Source organism: Sycon ciliatum, chromosome 4 (genome assembly GCF_964019385.1).
Source record: "Sycon ciliatum chromosome 4, ocSycCili1.1, whole genome shotgun sequence".
Lineage (NCBI taxonomy): Eukaryota > Metazoa > Porifera > Calcarea > Leucosolenida > Sycettidae > Sycon > Sycon ciliatum.
In genome coordinates, this window is record NC_088646.1 from 22,800,720 (window position 1) to 22,822,770 (window position 22,051).

Sequence of the window (22,051 nt, forward strand, 5' to 3'; positions counted from 1 at the left end):
ACAACAACCACGGTGCCGAATATCAATGTACGTACTGTGCAGCTCCCAGCATCAGTCACACTAACAAGACTACTGATACTACTGATAGACTAGGCTAAATTGAGACCTGAGTCACCAACAGTGCTGTGATCATTGATCGGAAACCTTGTAAGCCTTGGACATGTGCTAGCTGTCCTCCCAGGAGTTCTGCTGCTCGAAGTGTAGACAGAAAAGCTGAGATGCACTGGCTATGCTACTCTGAGCTGTTCTGTGGTGTGCTAAACCGATGTAGCATGCAGCTTCCCCATGGCTGCTAGACAGCAAATAACAGGTTGAAGGTGAAATACTATTTTAAAGCTCAATATTCATTCATTGACCTAGATATGTACAAGTACGGCATACAGATTATTTCATTCCCAATCCACCCCCTCCCCCCCCCCCCTCCCCCTTCTCCTCCTCGGGAGGGTGTACATGAGAGGGTATACATTGTACTCGTACCTAGTCGAAAGTCACCGGCTTCCCAGCATTACCGACGAAAGTGAGTGAGCGAGTGAGTGGGCACTTCATCGGTTGCTAGCCAGATTGGCCCCACTGCACCATGGCTGCTTTTAGCCTACGACAGTCGACAGTGGAACCTCAGTACTGGAGGTAATCGACAGTCAGAAGACAGTATCAGGGAGCCGGAAAACTAATGAAAGTAGAGTTTTCAGAGTAAAATAATTTAAATGATTCTAAGCTACATGATTGTAGACTGGCGCGTATTCATAGCAGAGCATACCTCCACAAACCATGCAAATGGGTGTTTTACTCAGCACAATCTCCACACAGCTACATGTAGAGATCTACATAGCTGTTTCGACTTTGTAAAGGTTCATCACGGCGGAATCCAGAGTCTGAGACTGACTGGCCGAACCGATCACTCGCAATGAAGGCTAGAAATGGGTAAATGGGTGTTTCAGGTTGTTTAGATTCGCTCCTGGCACGAGTATCTCCACTCCAGCAAATCTCTCCTCTGTAGATGTCACTCGTCATCTCACAACAGGTGGTGACTAATAAGTAGGGTCTGGCGCTGGCGTCAATGCGAAATGTGGCGATTCTTTTGCCCTGTCAGGCAGTTTGCTTGTGGGCCTACATGTATACGATTACGTGACTTTTTTTCCATACTAGTCGCCCACTGACTGTAGCACAACTACCAGCTAGATACTCGTCCATACTTGTCCATGTAAGCACTTCCAAGTACATCAGAATGATGATCTCTATCCGTGAAGGCTCCACAAGCACGTCCAAGTACATCAGAATGATGATCTCTATCCGTGAAGGGCCCACCTGTGTCTGTGACCAGGGAGGCTATCAATATCAAGCTAGTATTTAATGTAGCAACCCAACGGATGGTTGTCCACATTGTATCCCCATGATTTACAATGTAGGTATACCGGTACATGAAGTCATGTACTCTCAAACCGTCTGAGCAGATGTGCGTGCGATCAATAACAAACCAGACTTCCACAGCAACAAGTTCAGACAGGTATTCCAGCGTGGCCAGCAGGTACATGCGACGGACCACCCGACCACAATGACTAACTACCGGTATCTCGGCGGCTGCAACTGTTACTTGAATGTACAATTCCAAGCATAAATGAGCGAATGGAATGTTCCCTGAATGGATAGGTGCATGGCGGACGGTGGCAGGGTCCCCAGCTGTTGCCCGGGCAATGTGGGGAATGACGGCGACCGTCAGATGATCGCTGGCCAGGCCAGAATCTAGGGGAAATCCTGCGCGATGCGTCAGCCCCCACTGGCAAGCATTGCTACGTTGGTGGTGACAGTAAGGGATTGTTTACCGATGGAGTCTAGATAACTTGAGACACAGCTATGTGTACGTGACTCGCACCAAACCTAAGTTAGCTCCCCCTGGACCGGAACGTATTTAAACTAGAAACCTAAAACGTGGGATGAGATGAAGGGAGCACTGGATTAAGAATGTACGTGCACCGTCGCGCTTGTGCTGGATTGTCGAAGTCAATTTTCGTGACGCCTCTAAGTAATGCGTGTGTGTGCGCGTGTGTGGGATCATATCGCGGATCGTGTCTCAATGGAATGCCCCATCTAAACAAAGGTGCGGCCTTCAGAAACAGGGTAAATGAGATCAGGATTGGCATAATGCCTGTTCACCAGTTAAACACTCAAACGCTCCAAATAAGGTTTACATGGGGACAATAATATCGGACATTGACAGTTGTGCATGACAGTCGAGCTGAAGCCGTACCTGACACCGTCCAAAGTCTTTCCCCGAACAAGGAAGGCTGCACTGGACACGGCTGTCGGCGCATGTGCATGTATGCCCCACACCATGTAGAGTGTTGATGGTGGACAGCAGCAAGGAACCCAAGCGACGTGGGTGGTGGAGGTAGCGGTTACCCCTCCATGAGACACGACCGTATTGCCTGTTCGATTACCCGACGAGGATGAGACGGTGGTAACTTGATTACTCATGGCCACCGTGCCTTGCCTTGTTTCAAGTACAGTCTTCCTAGCTAATCGTCTGCTGCAACTTGCACGTTTCTGCACGGATGTCAGGATCCGAATGCCTTCAAAGCCAGATCCATGCCAACGGCGATTAGATGGGCATTGTGCATGTTGATCGACGAACACAACACTGCTACAGCTGTACTTTCTACCATCCACCCACCATCCAATGTGTATCAGATTGCATATGCCCTCCCTCCGTCCAGGAACAAACGCAGGATTTAGTACCAGAGAGGGGAGTGAAGTCCCCCACAGAAATATGGCACAATCAGCGGTATGGGAGCAACGAGTCACCACCCTATATCGCACGTGTAGCATTCTGAAATTGTGAGTGGGGTGCCCCTTGCTGCTGCCCTTCCCGCGACAAAGTGCATGCACTGCTTCCAGTGGCAGTGTAATGGAGAGGTGGGGAGCATCGTCGTTCAGAGTCATACGTTTGTTTCGAATACAATACAGAGCATACTTGCGACCATGCAAGAGCGGTATTGCCACTATTGGAATTGCGAGCCTTTACTCACCCTGCTCTGATAGTCAGTCATGTACTTGCAAGTACATGAAGTGGTATTCATTGCACACACTGGCTGCGTGCCCATGCTAGTGTACATCACGTACTGTTGCCACTGTTTTACTGTGTTACTGTGCAGGGGTCCGTAGCAGACCTAGGCTCGGATTGGGATAACACGGAGGTAAGCATCGTAATTCGTACAGCAGTGATCGGAGCAGCACTTGAGCACTGTATTCTTTCAGGTACTACTTGTAGTACTGCTACTGGCTAGCACGGAGGTGGCAATCGGGGAGTGGTGCAAGCCACGAGTTTGCACGATTCCTTGGTGGCAAGTCTCCATCTACCACAACCACGCACGGCGTTTTCATACTGGGTCAGTGGGTGTGAAACCGCATTACTACAGCCCATTCACACAGGCTTCACAACGGTGGACATCTAGAATGGCGCCATAGCAACGGATAAACAAAACATTGCCCCGCGGTAGGCCACTGCGGATTATGTAGCGCCATGCAATGTTTTCTTTCCAAAGTAGTTGCTGAAAGCTGCCTTGATCATGAATCCCGTCAAATACGGTGTTATCCAAGAATACTGGTTGCCTGTCAGACTAGGAAGCAGCCCCAGTTATGGCCAGGTGTTGGGATTACATGTACAATCATTAGTCATGTGAGTGTTGACAGAAAAGCTTGACCTGTCATATTCCTTACAGTCAAGGGCTTGGTCCACACTGGCACACACGGTGTGCAAGGAAGCCGGTATTGGATGTAAGGATTTCTCAGACTGCTTGCGACGAACGGATTCGTCTTCACCCCAGCCGCTTCGCACCCTGCTGTTGGGGAATTATTGAAGAACAGTAGATCTACGCCGTGAACTGACCACGTACATTATCATGTTACACGTAGACGATGTAGCACTACAATTAAAAAGAGCGTCAGCCTGCCGTTTCCTCTCTCTCTCTCTCTCCTCTCTCTCTCTCTCTCTCTCTCTCTCTCTCTCTCTCTCTCTCTCTCTCTCTCTCTCTCTCTCTCTCTCTCTCTCTCTCTCTCTCTCTCTCTCTCTCTCTCTCTCTCTCTCTCTCTCTCTCTCTCTCTCTCTCTCTCTCTCTCTCTCTCTCTCTCTCTCTCTCTCTCCTCTCTCTCTCTCTCTCTCTCTCTCTCTCTCTCTCTCTCTCTCTCTCTCTCTCTCTCTCTCTCTCTCTCTCTCTCTCTCTCTCTCTCTCTCTCTCTCTCTCTCTCTCTCTCTCTCTCTCTCTCTCTCTCTCTCTCTCTCTCTCTTCATTCCTCTTTCCCCTTGTCCTACAAGCGTTCTCTCCTGGTGCATGACTCTGTATTATCCTGAATGTAGTTAGTTTTGTCTCCTGGTCATTCCTTCGCAGAGTTACTAATACCGAACCATGCTGGCCCAAACCTTGGACTGAATAGTGAAGGTGGTTGCTACATTTAACCCTTTGTGGGTCTTACTCAATGTATGAGAGGGGTGGTCACGCAAACACGCGTACAAACAACCAGCCATAACTCAAGTTCTGTGGGTTGTAGGTATGGGTAAACTATATATTTTCAAAATCTGTATGCCTGGACGAGTCCAGAAAACACAAATATGACTATGTCCAGGCAAGGGTATGACCCGTGGTAGCCCTTCAAGTTGAGAGAAAATACAATTGCGAACAAAAAACACAAAAATCACAGCACGAAGTGCATACCAAGTTGGTAATGGAGCTGAAGTCCTATGATAAACAATCAGGTAAGCGCTACGTCTTGGTGAAGAATATATGCTCCTAATTCCGTCCTGGAACTCGAACACGTCGCCATCGGCGAGGCACCAGCGGCAACAGTTCCACAATATCACAATTTTGGTTCGTTCAGCTCAGCGCCGCTCGCGTCAGATTCGCTCGCTCAGATGAGTACGAGACTCGTACTCAGGCGCGATGTCACGCATGCCGTGATTCTCACGGCCAGGCGAATCAGCTGATCGCACCTGACAAGTCCTTGTAAGAGTTGCTGTTGCTGTGCTTCCTCGCTGGTTGGTAAATTTGATTTCTTCATTCGGGGACGATTTATTTGAGCTTGGAGGACTCAACGGAGCTCTCTTTCTCACCACATTACACTGGAAATCCTCCAGGGACATTCAGCCTAGACTGGTGCCGTCAGTGTACTCAGAAAGCTTTTCTGACACGGCCTCAAGAGATGCACTCCCATTCTCGAAATGCGCGCATGGCGGATGTTCGTCTTTTCCAATTTCACCAGACTTCAGTTGATCGATACTGCAAAAATTTGTATGGTAAGTATGGTTGTTTTTTACACCGTTGGAAAGCCTTGGACCTCAGCTACGCGTGGAGCACCATTTTAGTTGTCTCCTAGCAACAAAACTCACCGAAAATACGATTTTACTGTAAGGGTCACATACGACCCTTACGCTTATGTGAGACCCATAAAGGGTTAATGGACTTCATGGCTGCATACGCTGTCTTGAACGGTGTCTGGGCAGCGTGTATGAACCTAGTGGAAGCGACAAACTGTGCTCTCCACATGGACTACTCCGAATCAAACTGACCATCAGTGCTGCCCTGGGTGCTTTTGAATATCCGCGAGTGCCAGCAACTGTTCTTTCTACAACAAGGACAGTGCATCAGGACAGTACATGCTGCTTTTAGGACCTTTCAGCACTGTACTGACTCTACTGGGCTACTGTAGTGTTGTCAAGGTCAAGGTAAGATAATTATTATTATGTGTGCGAACACATGCACTCATGCATCCTATTTGACGTGCTGCACTACATCATACTGAACACGCCGTGATCGTACTCCTACCTTTTTTACTCCTTAGCCACTCCTCGTCTCTTGTAATGGAACTTTCTAGTAGCCGTGGTAACTAAGGTCGAATTCTTTGCTGGACCGTCCCGCTTCATGACACACATGTTGGCATGACTTTAAGGGAGCTGCAGTACAATGTACATTGTATGTCGAACTAAGACATCGCGACTTCTGAGGTGGTAGTCGCTGCAGAAGGCTCCAGGCTCCAGCGTTAGAAGCAGCCAAATTCTGCATGCAAGTCGATAGATAAGATCTTTCAAAAGCGGATCAATGGCCGAAACTAAGCGTATTAGTAATGAACCGGCAGACTGAGACCTTGAGTGTAATGTGATCTCATCATGCAGCAGCAGCAGCAGTAAGTCGCTAGGCGTCTTTGGCACATGCCACCATGCACTAGGTACATGAGTAACATGACGTCATGCTAGATGTACCCGTACGCGCCTACGCGGTGCTGTACACAGGGCGAAGCCGAGAAGGTTTCGCCTTGCTGCCTTGTGAAGGAGAAGGCAACTTGTAAGACTGGACGTCATTCTGCTTTGTCCTACCTAGCTGCTTTTCTGGAGAGAGAGAGAAAGAGAGAGAGAGAGAGAGAGAGAGAGAGAGAGAGAGAGAGAGAGAGAGAGAGAGAGTGGGAGAGAGAGTGGGAGGGAGGGAGGTGTGTGTGTGTGTGTGTGTGTGTGTGTGTGTGTGTGTGTGTGTGTGTGTGTGTGTGTGTGTTCGCTATCATCGCTCCCGCGATGGGCATGTCTGAGGTCTGAGGTCTGAGGTGTGTGTGTGTGTGTGTGTATGGCTTCTGCTGTAGCATCGCTATCATCGCCTCCGGCGATGGGCGTCCAATGGTCCAATGGTGTGTGTGTGAGAGAGAGAGAGAGAGAGAGAGAGAGAGAGAGAGAGAGAGAGAGAGAGAGAGAGAGAGAGAGAGAGAGAGAGAGAGAGAGAGAGAGAGAGAGAGAGGGAGAGAGGTGGCAACTTATGATCTACATGCGGCTGCGGTTTTCCCCAGGCGGCCAGGCCACCACCATGCTCATGGTGTATCACAACACGCCGTGAGTGACATTGGTACCAAAATACATCGATGTGCGAGTCACAATCATTTTCACAAACTGTGACAAGGAAGGCCACGAGATCAGTCGGGATAATGTGTGTGTGGCTTGACAGTGATCATGAATTTTGTGCTCGTTTTTACTGCACTACTGATCCATAATACCGGCGGTATACCTTTTTACCTCTTGGTGTAAGATATGCAATATCGGTTGAGCTCGTACGTCATTGATCCATGTACAGTGTACAATGATTATGTCCATGATGATTGTACATGCCTGTACATGTCTTCATCGCGTGTCAACGGTCAGGAGTGTGACTATGCACAGTGCACTGATGCGAATGTGTCTGTATCATCACATTTATCAGTGTACGTCTGTCATCATTGGTAAACACAGTCAAAATATTTACAAAGTAAATAAAACCCGGTAGATAATTATATTTATGCCCATACATGTACATTGTACAATGTACAGTGTTGTCAATGACGTCATGCTGATCACCGCTGTGAGTATGACTGCTGTGACTTGCACTGTAGCTGTGAGCTATGGAGACAGCTAAGTGACTGTATACACACGTGTGCCGTGCCATTGCCCGTGCCCTTTTAGAAACATTGACAGTCTGTTGCAATATCACCAGAAGGAATTTGAGCACGCGCCACCTGTGTGACCAACCAGCAGCCACTCAGCTGTCAATGGCGAATTTGTAACAGACATTGGGACACTTTCTCTGTTCCCTTTGGCTGCTTGTGGTCAGCAGAGGTATTTCTGCTTCACAACACTGACTGAGTCGGTTCTACCACTGCTGCATTAGGCCATTACCCTTGCCTGGCCTTGGTAAAGCATAGTTAACCCTATTAGGCTTCAGCACTGCACCGGATATTACTAGTACATGTAGTAGTATTACATGTATATCACAAACAGTTCTCCACCTGGCTCAACTATCGTACCTCAACCCCCCCCCCCCCATACACACAATGTGTGCCATGTATCATGTAGACCCGTCGCAAGAGAAGCACACAAATCACTGGATTCACACCCATTGATTGTTCTCTAAGTTTTAGCAACGATAACGGACAAGATCTGAATGGAACAGACCAAGAGTTTCACCAGTTACACCAGTTACACCAGTTACACCAGTTACACCAGTTACACCAGTTACACCAGTTACACCATGCAATAACTGGCCAAGCCATGTGAATCCATTCCCGATCCACAGTATTGTATTTATTCCCCAAAGGCTTTTCTCCTGTCGAGGGGGTTTCCTGTTTTCGCTTGAGTGATGAGATACGTGGGGTGGGAAAACTGGTAGGCGAGGGAACAGCGAGTCCACCCCACATGCATGCGGAGAAGTTCGCAATCGGGATAAAATGGCCAAGGTAGTTGTTTATGGACACCCTACACGCACAGACGCACACATACGCACACTGCTAGCAGTTCTGCGTCTGCTAATTCTGCTTCGTTTTTGCAATACACCTCTTCATTACTACAGTATATTACATCTTTCGAAGTTCATCATGTACGAGTGCCAGTCATGAATCATGATGCAGGTGTGAGTACAAATGTATACTAGTAGTCATTATATACGTACTCAGACACCACCTACCATGACCTACTCATAGTCATAGACTCTACGCTTGGTAGGCAAGGGAAGATGGACGCTTTGCGGTGTCTTACTCTCGGAGGCTGACCAATGTGGTCATGCCATGGCAGCGAATGGAAGCAGAAACGTGTACATACATGTACTTAGGCAAAAGCGCAGGAGACGAGACCATGATTGACAGATTGTTTTCTCTGTTAGCAGCTTCCATTGCTTCAACTCACAATGTGCAAGGGCAGCGGGTTGCGTTCTTCTTGCTTCCTAATCCTATCCCTACTGCCTGTGGAACTGAAGTGTTCGAACTAGCTACTCAGTCTTGACATCCACACACACACACCAGGTTTGTCACGTGCTCGGAGTGACTCGCCTGTTCTGGTATCAGCCTGCGGGTGCAGTAGGGAAAGCGAGTCACACAAGGAGCTTGAGGCAGTACTGCTGGGACCGTTCATCTCGCCCGCTGGGCTTAGCTCGAATTGCGTTGGGATTCTGCTGATCAGCACAGGGAAACAAAACTGGAAAGTGAACATGATGCATATTCCATTCTCGCCAGTCCTTCAAGCACTGAAACTGTATAGCATTGAAGGTAGTTGGTGTGACCATTGAGAAACTCACTGCATGGGAGGTTGGCAGGAGCAACCCAACAACTTCCTTTTCTGCAGGTAACTCCATACATTCACAACACGTCGTATTTACTCAGCTCATCCACATACATGTACTCAGCTCATCCACATGCATGTACATGATTGATTGATGAGGAACAGTGTGGGCCTGGAAAAGGGCTCTGGAAGCCTATCTGATCGAGGCAAAATCAAGGAGATGGAGATTCAGCCTGACCATAATCTCCCTAAAACAAGACAATACTCGTTATACTTTGCTTTGTCGCAGCATTTTGTGAAACGTGCTACACTGTACACTGTACCTGCATGATTTACGGGTCAGTAAGTGTGCCAGTACATGTTCCTGGAACAACTGCTAAGGACACCACTTCCTGTGCGAGACAGCAACACTGCATGTAGACAGTGCGGAGTGGGGTGGAGCTTATTTACTCTCGATACTGCCTGACTGCACTTGCTAGGAGTGAGGGTGAGTGGAGCAAACTTTGAAGGGTTTTGTCCCCTTTCGGGCACTGGTTGTAAGCGTACCATCAGTATTCTCACCCTCGCCACTTGCATTGCTGCATGCAATCTGCCACCCTCACTGATAAGGCGTGGTGGCCTGGCACGAGCGGAACTTCTCTAAGCTCGTTGTGTTTTTCTTAACACAATTGTATCGCCGGTGGTAACGTGGATACATACGAACATTACGTTAGTTTACTGCATATATACACGTGTTTGTTAGCGAACTGTGGTCATATCCAGGGTTAATCATCCATAACCATCGGGCAAATTCTAAACTGTTTGTCAAGACGGATCAAAATAAGCTCATTCATACTAGAGTATTCTCGTTGTAGAGACGTTGGCAGGACTTTCCCTTGGCTCTGTAGCTGTTGATGAGTCATTCATATTACTTCTGGTGGTTCTAATAGGATCATTGCGAAAGTTCCAGAATGCAATGTGTGAATATGGCTACAGTCTGCTATGTTTTGTTGTGTATAAGTTACATTCCGCGGGCGCCCATGGCCATCTTAGAGGATTTGCTCTCACAACATAATCTTCACGTAGCGGTGGAATGATTTGGTGGTTACGTGATTGCGTCATTGGTTGGTGACCCATAACATTCTTCGCATTTGAGTTTGACGGAACCGACGCATCTCAGTTAAGTGTCAATATTCGCGCCGGATTCAGAACCTTGGTAAATCACGCTGACACATATTAACTAATGTTATATGCTCGCAGGGAACAACTTTAGACCAGTCAACTAGGAGACGTTCGATGAACTGATGGGCCCATTCTCCAACCCCCAGTTATGCAGGGTTATGTCAAGCAAGTTCAACCTTGGTTTCTCTGGTGTAAACATCTATGACAGGCAATCAACCAAAGACCTTCAAGCCACTATGATCGGACCTGAGATGAGCTCAGGATCAATCTTGCTCCTTTGCAACGCTTGTCTGGAGGAGAACTAAAGCTTGAGTGTTGATGTCAGCGCACAGCACTAACTGACACTGCCACCCCAACCGTAGGGAGCGCTATCGCCATCGCCACCTACCAACACCCGGATCCAAACCCCTGCAGTGATTCGGCAGAAACCAATGAAACATAGCTAGGACACTAGGCATGGCTAGACACCCATATTGTTATAGTGCTGGCATTGGTGACGGTCCAAACAATAGATCCACCTTTGTACTCACAAAACAGGATACATGTGCTATAGGACTGACTGTCTTAGGCCCACCCTTATCACAGTACAATGCACAGGATATTGTCGCCCATGATCTATATAACGCTGTAGGCAACGACTCGTTGACTCCGAGTCCGAGCCATCAACAGTCGTCGAAAAAAGCAATCCGAACACTGACTTGCATTGCCATCTTGCGAACGTGCTGGTCTGACCGACTAGTAGTCGACTGCCACGGTCTTTCCTTGTAACCGAAGCTGGAGAAAGTGTGTGTTGATTCTCGGTCTCAGGCTGCCAAAGCATGTGTCAAAATAGCTAGTCCGTGTGTCTACACTGTCATACACGAAACCAGTAATAATACAGGTACGTGCTGACCTTTCTGATCACGTGAAAAACAAAGCAGTGCATACCCTGGCCCGGCAAGCCATAGGCTGATGATCATAATACTAGAGACTCGTATAAACAATGGTTGTGTCAGGCTGACAGCTCTCCCTATGCCCCTAGCCACCGAGTTCCTTGACCCTATCGAATGGTGCTGCAACTAGCTGCATCTCCAGGCTATGCTGCTGCAGACAACTCGAGCACTGCCACCTCCCATCCCTCTACAGGCTGCAGACGGCGAGGGAACAGCAGAGCATCCGACTAGCGGCAATAGGGAAAGGAGGCCTACAAAGTTGCCTCGAGACTTCGTCGACTTCGCAGTTTATCACCGACTCGATAACATTTCTGTCTGCTCCCACGCTTTCCGCAGTTTCAGACGGCCTAATACAGGTTACAGCTGCTGGCGTAACGTCAGGATTGAAGAGCCTGTGCCTAAGCCCATACCGGTAGATCCTAGATTACGTATACGCCAGTTGCAAGGCACCGGTCGGCCAGCATACGCAGTGTTGCTCGGGGCAGTTGCTGAAGATGCTTCGCTCAGATGGTGCTCCTTGGTGCGTATTGGCTCTCTTCAAGAGGCAGTTGCTGGTATGGCGCCTCAGCTTGATTTTGCTGCTGCTTCTCAGCTTGATGGGAGATAGTTGGTGTGCTCCGCTCGACCGCAAAGCAGATGGCAAATCATCGGCCGAAACCGGTGAGTTTGAAATACTTGTAAACAGGAACACCTTGTCAATATCTTTGTATTATCACTTATCCTTATTCAATTAGGGGTATTAACGATATGCTTGTGGATTATTCGTCAGTGCAACTGCAGTGTAACAGAAAGACACTTGAATAGCTGTACAGGCTCCACCATTGGTCTTTTCTACCGTTCAGGTGTTTTCAGGTGTTTGAAGGATACGCAACCGTCTTCTTCCTGCTTGCTTCTTGTATTGAGTCTGGCTACACTCTGCAGCTGAGATGTGTGTGTGTAGGTGTGTCGGTCGGTAGGTGCGAGTATACTGGCGTATGGCGTGAGTTTACTGACTTGATCGCCAGACTCATACCCCGCAAGCAATGCTGCTCTTCTTATTTCCCATGACCATGATGACGCGTTGCAGTGCTTGTCTGGCTGCCTGGCTCCCTTGGCATTTGCTTCAACCTTGGCCGAGCTAGACACCGACCCGGTATCAGTCTTGCGGCGTACAGCATGCATCTTTGCATGTCACAGGTCTCTAAATCCAGTACAATCATGTCGACCATGGAAATCCTGGCCCATACGCTTGCGTTCCTTTGCCTTGCGTCCTCTTACTCTAGTCTAGAGTCCGGCGACAGCAGCCATAGCTCACCCTTGACTACTGGCACTACTTCGCACAGACTGGGGATACACTGATACTAGTGGCCATGGCCGATCATGGCGATAGCCTGCGAGCGCGGACCATGTGCAGCAGGAGTGAGAACAGTGGTCCGTTTGACGTCACGCTCACAGTAGCTCGTGCTCATGACACCACCCGCTGTTTTGTGATCTGGAGTAGCGTGACTTGGCCCCAGATAAATACAATGTGCAAGTCAATTCTCTGGAGCTCCGGAGCCAGAAGTCGGGACCACGTCACTGCCACAAAATGGTCGCAAGCACTTTGCACTGTCAGCCCTTGGCTTTTTGCCAATTAGGCCTCCGAAAAGGAGCAACTGCCCTGCACATGTTGGTCTTATTCACGCTTGTCTATTGCGAAAATAAAAGCAACGAAAATAGCCTGAAGGAAACTAGAGTGGCGACCCTGGGTCTCCGAAGAGCTCCTGCCGGTTCACGATCAGTAGCCTGCCCTTGCCCCTGAAGGTTTGCAGCACAACGTATGTCATTATGTAGAGGGCTCCACGGCACCTTTTGGTCTTCTCCATTGTTCCCATAACACCGGTGCAGCCTGTCCACATGGTCTACGGCGTACACTACCAGGTTTAACCGCTATCGAGGCCGATTCAAATCGCATTGCATATACTAGTACTGGCCTTTTTTTGCATATACTTGCTCGTGCATAATCGGATCTATGCCTTGTTTTCCTAAGAAGCAAGATGACATTGTCTAGGAATGTATTGTGCGTGTGTGTGTGGCAATGCATTGCACTGCCACCACCAGTAATACTAATAGCTATACTACACACCATCAGTGATTACGTTCAGGGTTAGGTGATTTAGGTTCCGGTCAGAGGGAATGCTAGTAAGCGTGGACTTACTTCTACATTCCAAAAGCAGTGTACATCATGACCATGATGACTGGATGACTGGACGCTACTTCATTGTATAAACAGTCAAAATGGTCGAAGTAGTTCCTTGCTCACACGAGCATACAGACCAGTGGGTGAGGGATGTGGAGCCATAGCCTATTGCAGCCCTACTGTAAGCATGCACACACATGAGCTACAGCGCTACTATGTGCTATCTTCATGGAGTGGTGAGATTGCTCACATGTGCCTAACCATGATCACCGCACAGGCTACCGCGATGAGACAGATGCATCAATAGAGATCAAAAGACAGGCGGGACAGTGGTGTAACTTTCAATTTTGGTCGATGGGTGTGCTGAAACCCTGAAGTATATTGTCTCATGTATTCTTGGATCTGGTTTCTGTTTCCTCTACACAGAATCTGCACAGCAGCAAAGCCGCAATCAAGAAGACACAGAAGTAGCCGTTAATCAGACAAATCATGAAACAGGGTCCGGCTCGTCGAAAATCACCGTCCCTCAGCCAAGCAGGAAGCGCTGCAAGAAGGCCAATCGGAAGCAGCTTCTCCAGCGCTACCTGCTGCAGATGAACAGTACAGCCAGAGACATACAGGCACCCTGGTCAGCTGTTAATGTATCCATCTGCAACTCGGTGCCAAGGTGGGATACAGACGTGGATCGCTATCCCAGTGTTGTGCCTTCGGTAGAATGCAGACCCAACCCAAGACTGAGGCTGATGCAGTCATATCGAGGATACTACTGTCTGCCGATTGCCATCAACCGGCAAGTGCTCTTCAAGCGGAGAGGTGAATGTAAGCGCAATGGCAAAGAGAAATGGGAATTCAAATTCAAAAAGATCGGCTATTCACATTGTGAGTGGGTCCAAACAATGCACGGCAAATAGACAATGGAAATAGTTCGCTAACCAGAACGTTTCCGTGCCTAGTTTTGTCTAATCCCTTGAGTGACAATAGCCAATGATTGAATAGTTAGCCCTTAAGATTACATGAAACACGTGTGCACCCATGTCATGCAGTCATGCTGCAGAATCATGTTTTCCACAATGGAACGGTAATTTCAGGCGTAGTTTTTTTTTGATTTGTTGAAAGGTTGTACCTACTATCTTCAGTACCGCCCAGCTGAGCAACATATTTGGGATGTTAGCACAGTGTTTGATTTGTTTCCCTCCACCGTTAACATTCTATGCAATAATCAACACCGATATGCTTCTAACATATTCTATGCAATAATCTGCATCAATTAATCTCTAACATATTCTATCGGCATGCTCTGACCAACTGACTATATTCTTCACCTCCCATCACAGAATCTATCACTCTATTTCAAATTAACACATTAGCTAATACTTAAAGGCAGTAGCGCCATAGTGGTAAATACATTGTTATAATTATAATTAAATTTTAACATCTGCCCCTGTTGCCTGATGATTTCATAGCAACTCAGAGCTGCAACAAACTGACCTTGTGCCTTGTTCTTCTGTGTAATTTAACATCTAATGTATTATTAGCTAACCACCTTCTTGACCTTAGTCCAAATCCTAATATTATGGCTTCCATCATTTTCACATAATTATTTTATACAACAACTGTTCTCCACCGCCGCAGTCAGGTGGCAAGGTACAAGTACAGCTTTGTTTATGTGCTGCGTGGGCAAGCATGGCCAAAATGTGACTATCATCATTGCCCTGCTGAGTGTTAACATGCTGTGATGTTCAGTATAGCCTATACTACTGTGTGACATGCTGGAAGATGATGAATGGGGCATACTGTGCAAGGTCCACAGCAGTGATTACCAGGGCTGGGGAGCACTGTAATGATTCACTGTACTTTGTGATGTGCAGTTTAAAATTAAGACTAGGATGATGTACCCATGCTGTGTGACCTATGCCATCAGCATGGGCTCGGGTCCACACTAGGACCACACAGCCACAAGGAGAAGTATTACACTGGGCACTGAGGCACAAACAAGTTGGATCTTCTCCAACTGACCTGCAGCCCTTCACCCACACCGTCCGTTCACTCACTATCAACAGGGAAAGGGACATTGATTGCCATACGTACCAATCTAAAAGGCCTTCCCTAGGGGAAGCGATGGCATCGTTACAGAAACTAACAAATGAGCTGGATTTTACCGCACTGCATAGTCTTTACACTCCACTTGGCCAGAGTAGAGCTGAGCAAAAACAACATTTGAATGACTTGTCCTTAGCAATAACTGCTCTCACTTACACAGGGCACAGGAATAGACTACACTGTAGTTGCTTCTGAGCCACCTGTTCTGAAATATTAACCTGAAAGGTGCATAGCGGAAGTACAAGAAAGAGACAGAGAGAGAGAGAGTGTGTGTCTCGGCAAAACTCAGCATACAGTAAAACGACCCCAGCTGTCACCTTAAGTTTGAAAAGATTTCAGCCACTCGGAGCCATACCGGCGTCAGGCTGTGAACCAGTAGTGTGATTCACTGGGTATTCATAGCAGCTATGGCAACAATTACCATGACAAAACCTCCCCATCAAATACCGCTCGTTCATGCCAGAAAGTATCCACCCACTACTGGCCAATGTTCTGATATGCAGGCATCATGATTTGAAACAAGTCAGGCATGGCACAAAATTGGCCACCCAGGCAGGTATCGATAATAATTATATGGAGCGTGTATGTGATGATGTCTACTCACTAGCTCTCTTCACTCATGACCGCGGGAGCTCTGCATGTCCATGAAGTGTGAACACCAGGGCTGGGCAATATGATGCTCTTCACCGCCGGATGGAAAATGGCCGTTCATGGAGAATTTAGTACTGTCGTGTGGCGAAGAACGGAGTGCAGAAGAAGGAACAGGCTAGGATTTCACCCAGCGCAGCATACCAATGTATACACGGTGACTCAACTGTGCATAGATTGTAGTTCATGAAAATAGGAGCGGCCTAGGCTAGGAGGCTGACCCCCAGTTCTTCGACACCCGGCGACAGTACTGGATTTGCTTAGGCTAGCACAGGTCAGTAAGCCATGTGCATTGGACCTATCATAGTCCACTGTGTTGATGCATGATGAGAACCTGTGAGATATACGCTTCAGTTTGAAGTCATCTCCCGTCAGGCAGTACACCTCTAGGCATGGAACAGTGTAGACTCTGAGTCTCTAGGCATGGAACAGTGTAGACTCTGAGTCTCTAGGCATGGAACAGTGTAGACTCTGAGTCTCTAGGCATGGAACAGTGTAGACTCTGAGGCAGTGGTCTACCTCAATGTACATACATTGCATTCAATTTGCCTTCTGGTACTAGTACGTACTTCATCGGAGTAGTACGCCATCTTGTGTGCTATCTCACAAGTTCCACAGAGCAGGGCTGTCCATTTCCAATATGAAACCGGCCAGAGCAGACTGCTGCATAGAATGTTGATACTGCCAGTCTTCTGTAACATGCTTTGCATTGCCCGGCAATGCTCTACAGAGTATAGGCCCTCCCCCTCCACAGCATGCATGCTACACAACCGTATCCTAGCTTGCAGGCCTAAAATCAATATTCTGTCTGGCACATTCCTACGACGATGGCATGCAAGGTGGATGTCAGCTACGGGATCAAAACCCGGACTGAACTAGCACGATTTCTGCTGCATTGGAGTGGTGCAATCAGGACTTCTACAAGCTAAGGACTAAGTCACACTCTGTCTCTGTCCCCTAAGTTCCGAAGCCATTTCCAGGAGCATCAAAACATCATCCGGCATGGAAATATGGAAACGTGCCATCACATGTGCCTGCACCAACGAATGTAAACAGCCACCTCAGCGATTCAGTGATTCGTTGCTGCATGCAGCATTCCTGTCCATCCATGTTAGCAACAGAAAGTTGTATCCTGGTAAACCATACTGCCGCAACTATGCCATTTCACTTTACATTGCCTTACCACAAAAATGGTGATCTGCTCGCTCCTCTAGATGCAAGATTACTGGACGGGGCTTGGTTTGAGTAGAAATCAAACACCACCGGCAGATCATTGTCTTGGCGGATACAGTCGTCTTTTCAGGATCGCTGTGCACGAAGTAATTCTACGTTTTCATTGTGAACCGAAAGAGCTCCTTGCCGTGTCTAGTATCAATCACGCACATGCTGACAAGGCTATGTCAAGCTATTCTCTGCTTGCTGCAGCGGCACTGGAAAGGCATTACACCTCAGTATACCCTTTGCCCACTACTATCACACCGCTACACACCACCGGTCCGGTCACCGTGCCTTATCCATATCAAGATCTCGTCAGCACTAGCAGGTGTGCGAAGGCCAGAAGTATCCCTCCATGTTTGGAGCCGAATACACGCGCACTAGCCACCACTGTCATCCACACAGTCGATAAGATGGCTCGTTCCATCCCATTGCATCTGCGACACAGCGGAGCAGGTCCGGAGAGTGATGACTTCAGCCGTTCACTTTCACCTGGTCTTGTTTATCTTGCGCTGCAAATGTTTATCTTGTCAAAGCTTGTATTGCATTGCACAAAGAAACATGAATGTCTGAGTCTAGCCTCTTCCGGCCATCAGTGTTTTCTGATTAGATCAGCCTTTGGGTGATGGATATTTATCGAGTGTCGAAGGCAGTCATGACAGCACCTCTCATTCATCTTTTGTTTGCCATTGCTGTTGGTTGCCGTTGTTGATGTTGTGTTGTTGATGTTGTTCTTACTGGACTTTTTGCAAGGACACAACCGTCGAAGGAGATCAGCCATGGATCAGCATGTAAACAACACAAGATCATTTGCAAGGCACGCTGTCCTGTCAGCGCAGTCAAAACAAATCATCGCACCATCTCAGATGCACGCTCCTGGCTTGCCTTGTCCTAATGACCTGCCAGGCTGGTGTGAATATACCCTCGGGCGTCCTAGCCGCCGATCCAGAGCTACGCTCCTGTCAAGCAGTAGAGAACACATAAAGAAAGACATGCAGACCATCACTTACTGTCAAGCATGACAAGCATGGCATGCAGCGTGGCCTGGCCACATGTGATCAGCTGTCGGACACGCATGCACCTGACCACATCGGAATCCCGTCCCCAGCGCACCTGAGCAGAGTGTGGAAGAGAAGCAGAGCAACACTATGAGTGCAGTGCCACTCAGCACAACAAGCAAGCATGAAAACGGGTGAGAACGTGCCAGGTTTGCCTGTCGGTGGTGCACGATTGCGCACATGCTGTCGACGGCTTTGGTCATGCATGTCAATCATCACAAAGTGCCTCAAACCGTATAAAGCCTGCTCAGAACTACTAACAATCAGGGAAGTCACGTTCACGGCCTGTGTGTACCACTGCCACGTGCCATGCAATAGTTTGAGTCTATCAGTCAACTTCAAAAATGGACAACATGCATTGTGCTCCCCATTTGACTATTACACCGTACACTTCAGCTAGGCAGCTTGGCTCCAGTTGATGGAGCTTTCCACGCTTAAGACTAGTGTCCACCGCAATGGTGCATGGCGCTTGGATAAGTGGATATATCTAGTGGCCGCCTTCCGGGTAAATACAGTGACATGTAAGGGTATGTCCGGGGTGAGTGCAGCGTTTGTCCTACTGACTCTCTTGCACATGCTTGCCTCGGTCTGACACAAAGCAGAAAGAGAAACAATAAAGTCGCCCGACTTGGCTCCACGACAAATCATTTCAGATGACATGGTCATTCATTCACGCACAGCCAACCAAGTTACAACGTGATCATAATTTTTAGTCTGCCAATGTTTATAATCAGAGTATGCAATGTTCAACATCTTTGAGTTGCAGAAGCCAGAAAATAATTATAAGAAATTGGAAATTGGTATCAAGTAGTATTATACAGTGCAAAATATTCATTGCCAGCTGGCCGCTGTATTCAGATATGCTGTGTTTGGAACACTCTCTAAAGGCAGTGAGGTGGGACACCAGGGGAAAATGTACATGGGGTCGCACACTATAGCTTAGCATAGCTGTGTGTACTGATGGATCAGAACCATCATCCGCTTGGCTGGAACTCTCATCAATTGCTAACTTTGATGCGCAGATAGTGAAAGCAGCATAGCAATTGAGACAGACAAAGAGGAAGACAAGAGAGGACTATGTAAGAAAGAGAAGGAGAAGAGAAAAGGAGAAAAAGGAGATAGAGACAGAGAGAGACAGAGAGAGAGACAGAGAGAGACAGAGAGAGAGACAGAGACAGAGACAGAGACAGAGACAGAGACAGAGAGACAGAGACAGAGACAGAGACAGAGACAGAGACAGAGACAGAGAGAGAGACAGAGAGAGAGAGAGAGAGAGAGAGAGAGAGAGAGAGAGAGAGAGAGAGAGAGAGAGAGAGAGAGAGAGAGAGAGAGAGAGAGAGAGAGAGAGAGAGAGAGAGAGAGAGAGAGAGAGAGAGAGAGAGAGAGAGAGAGAGAGAGAGAGAGAGAGAGAGAGAGAGAGGCGAGGACAGGGGGAGGGCAGGGGGAGGGGGAGGCGAGAAGATATTTCCATTGTTCACTCGTCATCGGTACCAAATCAATCAAATCCAATACCGTAGGCAATTGTGTATACATAATTATAGTATTGGTGATAATTATAGTTTACGTCCTGTACAGCATGAAGCCATGGGTAGTCATGATGGCATGGGTAGTCAAGAAACTAATCCCCATCACCAGTTGAACTCAACACTCAGTACTTGCCACAAGGTGACCTTGGCCTTTGAATAGGCGGATGCCATTGCATTGTCTACCGATGGCATGTAGATAGTCTCCTGCACACAAAACATGGTGAAAGGCTAGGGTAAGAGAAAGCTGGGGATGTAGTACAAGTACATGTATATGAATGAACTATCAACGAGGCACATGGGTGGTGTTGACGGGATCATCGTAAACGTGCCGATGCAGGACATCAATACTTGGAGCCGTTTGGGATTGCAAGGAAAGCTGCGAGGGCTAGGCGTCAACGTATAGTGGACACCCGACCAGCAGCTGCCATTTGACTAGAGAATCAACCGTGGATACAGCACTATCTGTTACCCTGAAGCCATGTGACATACAAGTAGTTGCCTAGCCAATCACAGTACTGCACCCGAGGCAGGTCCATATTTCATTGCATAGGCTCTGTTTATTCTTAACCTGCAGCAGTCACGGCCCAAGAGCCAGAATCTGCTTTCTGTTCAGCTGGACACTTGTCAGCTGCTAACAATCAAGTCAGTTATAGTGAACAGCACATTTTTCCGATGAGCCAGTGCAGAAGAAATAGAGTCAAGAGGCTGTACATCAGATGCTGTGAGCCCTGGGCTGCATCTCGAAACAAACCTCTCAGTCGATATAAGCTTGTGCAATGTGTTTACATGTTATCTCTTCCCTGGCCTAGCCCAGGTCAAGGCATGCTAGCTACCCAAGGTAAGTGAGACTTCATTTGGCTAATGTGTTTATGACTGAGTTCTCGTTTATCACTGGGTTCTGCAAACCGATTGCACAGGAAACCGGTCACATCATTAAAATCTCATCACCAGATTGGAGAACCTCATCTACGCGTAGAGATCTGGACCCAAAACACGCGAAGCCGTGGATTCTAACCCAGACACCTGCTCTCTACGTGATTTCTCTATGTTTCACGTATAGCAGAACCTCTCTAATTCCAATTAGACAAGCCATGAGTGGACTTCTTCCCATGGGAATAGTCGTTCTCTCTGAGTGTGTGCACGGCACTAAAATGTGCTACCCCCAACCGCCCATGCAGCTGTTACAGATGATAATGGTGGTGGGTAGAAGAACACTGATTCACATCAGTGATATTCCACTGTATGTGTCATGGAGTTAGACGTTCACTCTGGGCTGAAGTGAACTGTGCATTTTCATATTGGCGCGAATCGAAAAGGATTAAGGTATCAGCGCTTCAAGAGTATCAAGAGTTGCACATAGTTCATCAGAGATGTATTACCATGTGTTCCTGATGTATTACCATGTGTTCCTGATGTATTACCATGTGTTCCTGATGTATTACCATGTGTTCTTGATGGAAGTTGAAACATTTGTCACACACTACAGTACTGTCAGTCGCCGAAGGACTGGGGGGGGGGGGGGGAGGGGGGTCAGCCTCCTAGCCTGGACCATTCTTATTTTCACGTATTACAGTCTGTGCACAGTTGAGTCACCATGATTGTATACATTAGTATGCTGTGCTTGATGAAATTCTGGCCTGGTTGTTCTTCGGCACTCCGTTCTTCTGCACCTGACAGTAGTGTTGTACTGACAAACTGGGCTACTATGCTATGTACACTGTAGTATCATTCATATTCAGGCTTTCCAGTCCCAGTGCTCTAAGTACAATTGTTTAAACTTACAGTCAGTGTTGCAGGTGCGCAGAGTGTGAGGCTTGACTTCGTTCAGCAAGTGTTCTAGGCACTCTTCATCCCTGTACATGAGAGCAACCTCATGATCAGATCCGAGCCGCATGCAATAGACACGTCTATGCTGGTCACCTTGATGGCATGATATACTACACTGTGAAGACAACGAGAAAAATCATGGCAGAAAGAAATCATGGCAGAAAGAAATCATGGCAGAAAGATAGCCAAGGAGTGAAAGTCGGAAGGAACAACAGTAGCAGGAAGAGGGGAGGAAAAGGAAGAGACGAGAATGAAGGGTGAAAGAAACACAGAGTGAGAGAGTGTGTGTGTGTGTGTGTGTGTGTGTGTGTGTGTGATATTTTGCGTGAGAGAGTGAATGATAGAGTGAGTGAGTGAGTGAGTGAGTGTCGGAG

The 22,051-nt window shown here is 47.7% G+C and overlaps 1 protein-coding gene and 1 long non-coding RNA gene across 3 annotated transcripts in view; both read right to left on the bottom strand.

Annotated features, from left to right (window-relative positions):
• Window positions 1-13,756: 13,756 nt before the first annotated feature.
• Window positions 13,757-17,471, bottom strand: LOC135815082 (uncharacterized). Of its 2 annotated transcripts, none has more exons than XR_010553258.1 (3): window positions 17,235-17,471; window positions 15,560-15,621; window positions 13,757-13,890 (listed from the first exon to the last, which is right to left on the bottom strand). It is a non-coding gene; the product is annotated as an uncharacterized LOC135815082 (long non-coding RNA). The 2 variants fall into 2 exon arrangements; XR_010553259.1 differs by lacking the exon at window positions 17,235-17,471 and adding an exon at window positions 16,008-16,370.
• Window positions 17,472-18,925: 1,454 nt separating this feature from the next.
• Window positions 18,926-22,051, bottom strand: part of LOC135815079 (uncharacterized) — a 32,683-nt gene continuing 29,557 nt past the window's right edge. Inside the window, exons 41-42 of the mRNA XM_065328314.1 lie at window positions 21,633-21,792; window positions 18,926-20,054 (exon numbers count right to left, since the gene is read on the bottom strand). Coding sequence (XP_065184386.1) covers window positions 20,053-20,054; window positions 21,633-21,792 — 162 coding nt within the window. The 3' untranslated portion in view covers window positions 18,926-20,052. The remainder of the gene's footprint in view (window positions 20,055-21,632; window positions 21,793-22,051) is intronic.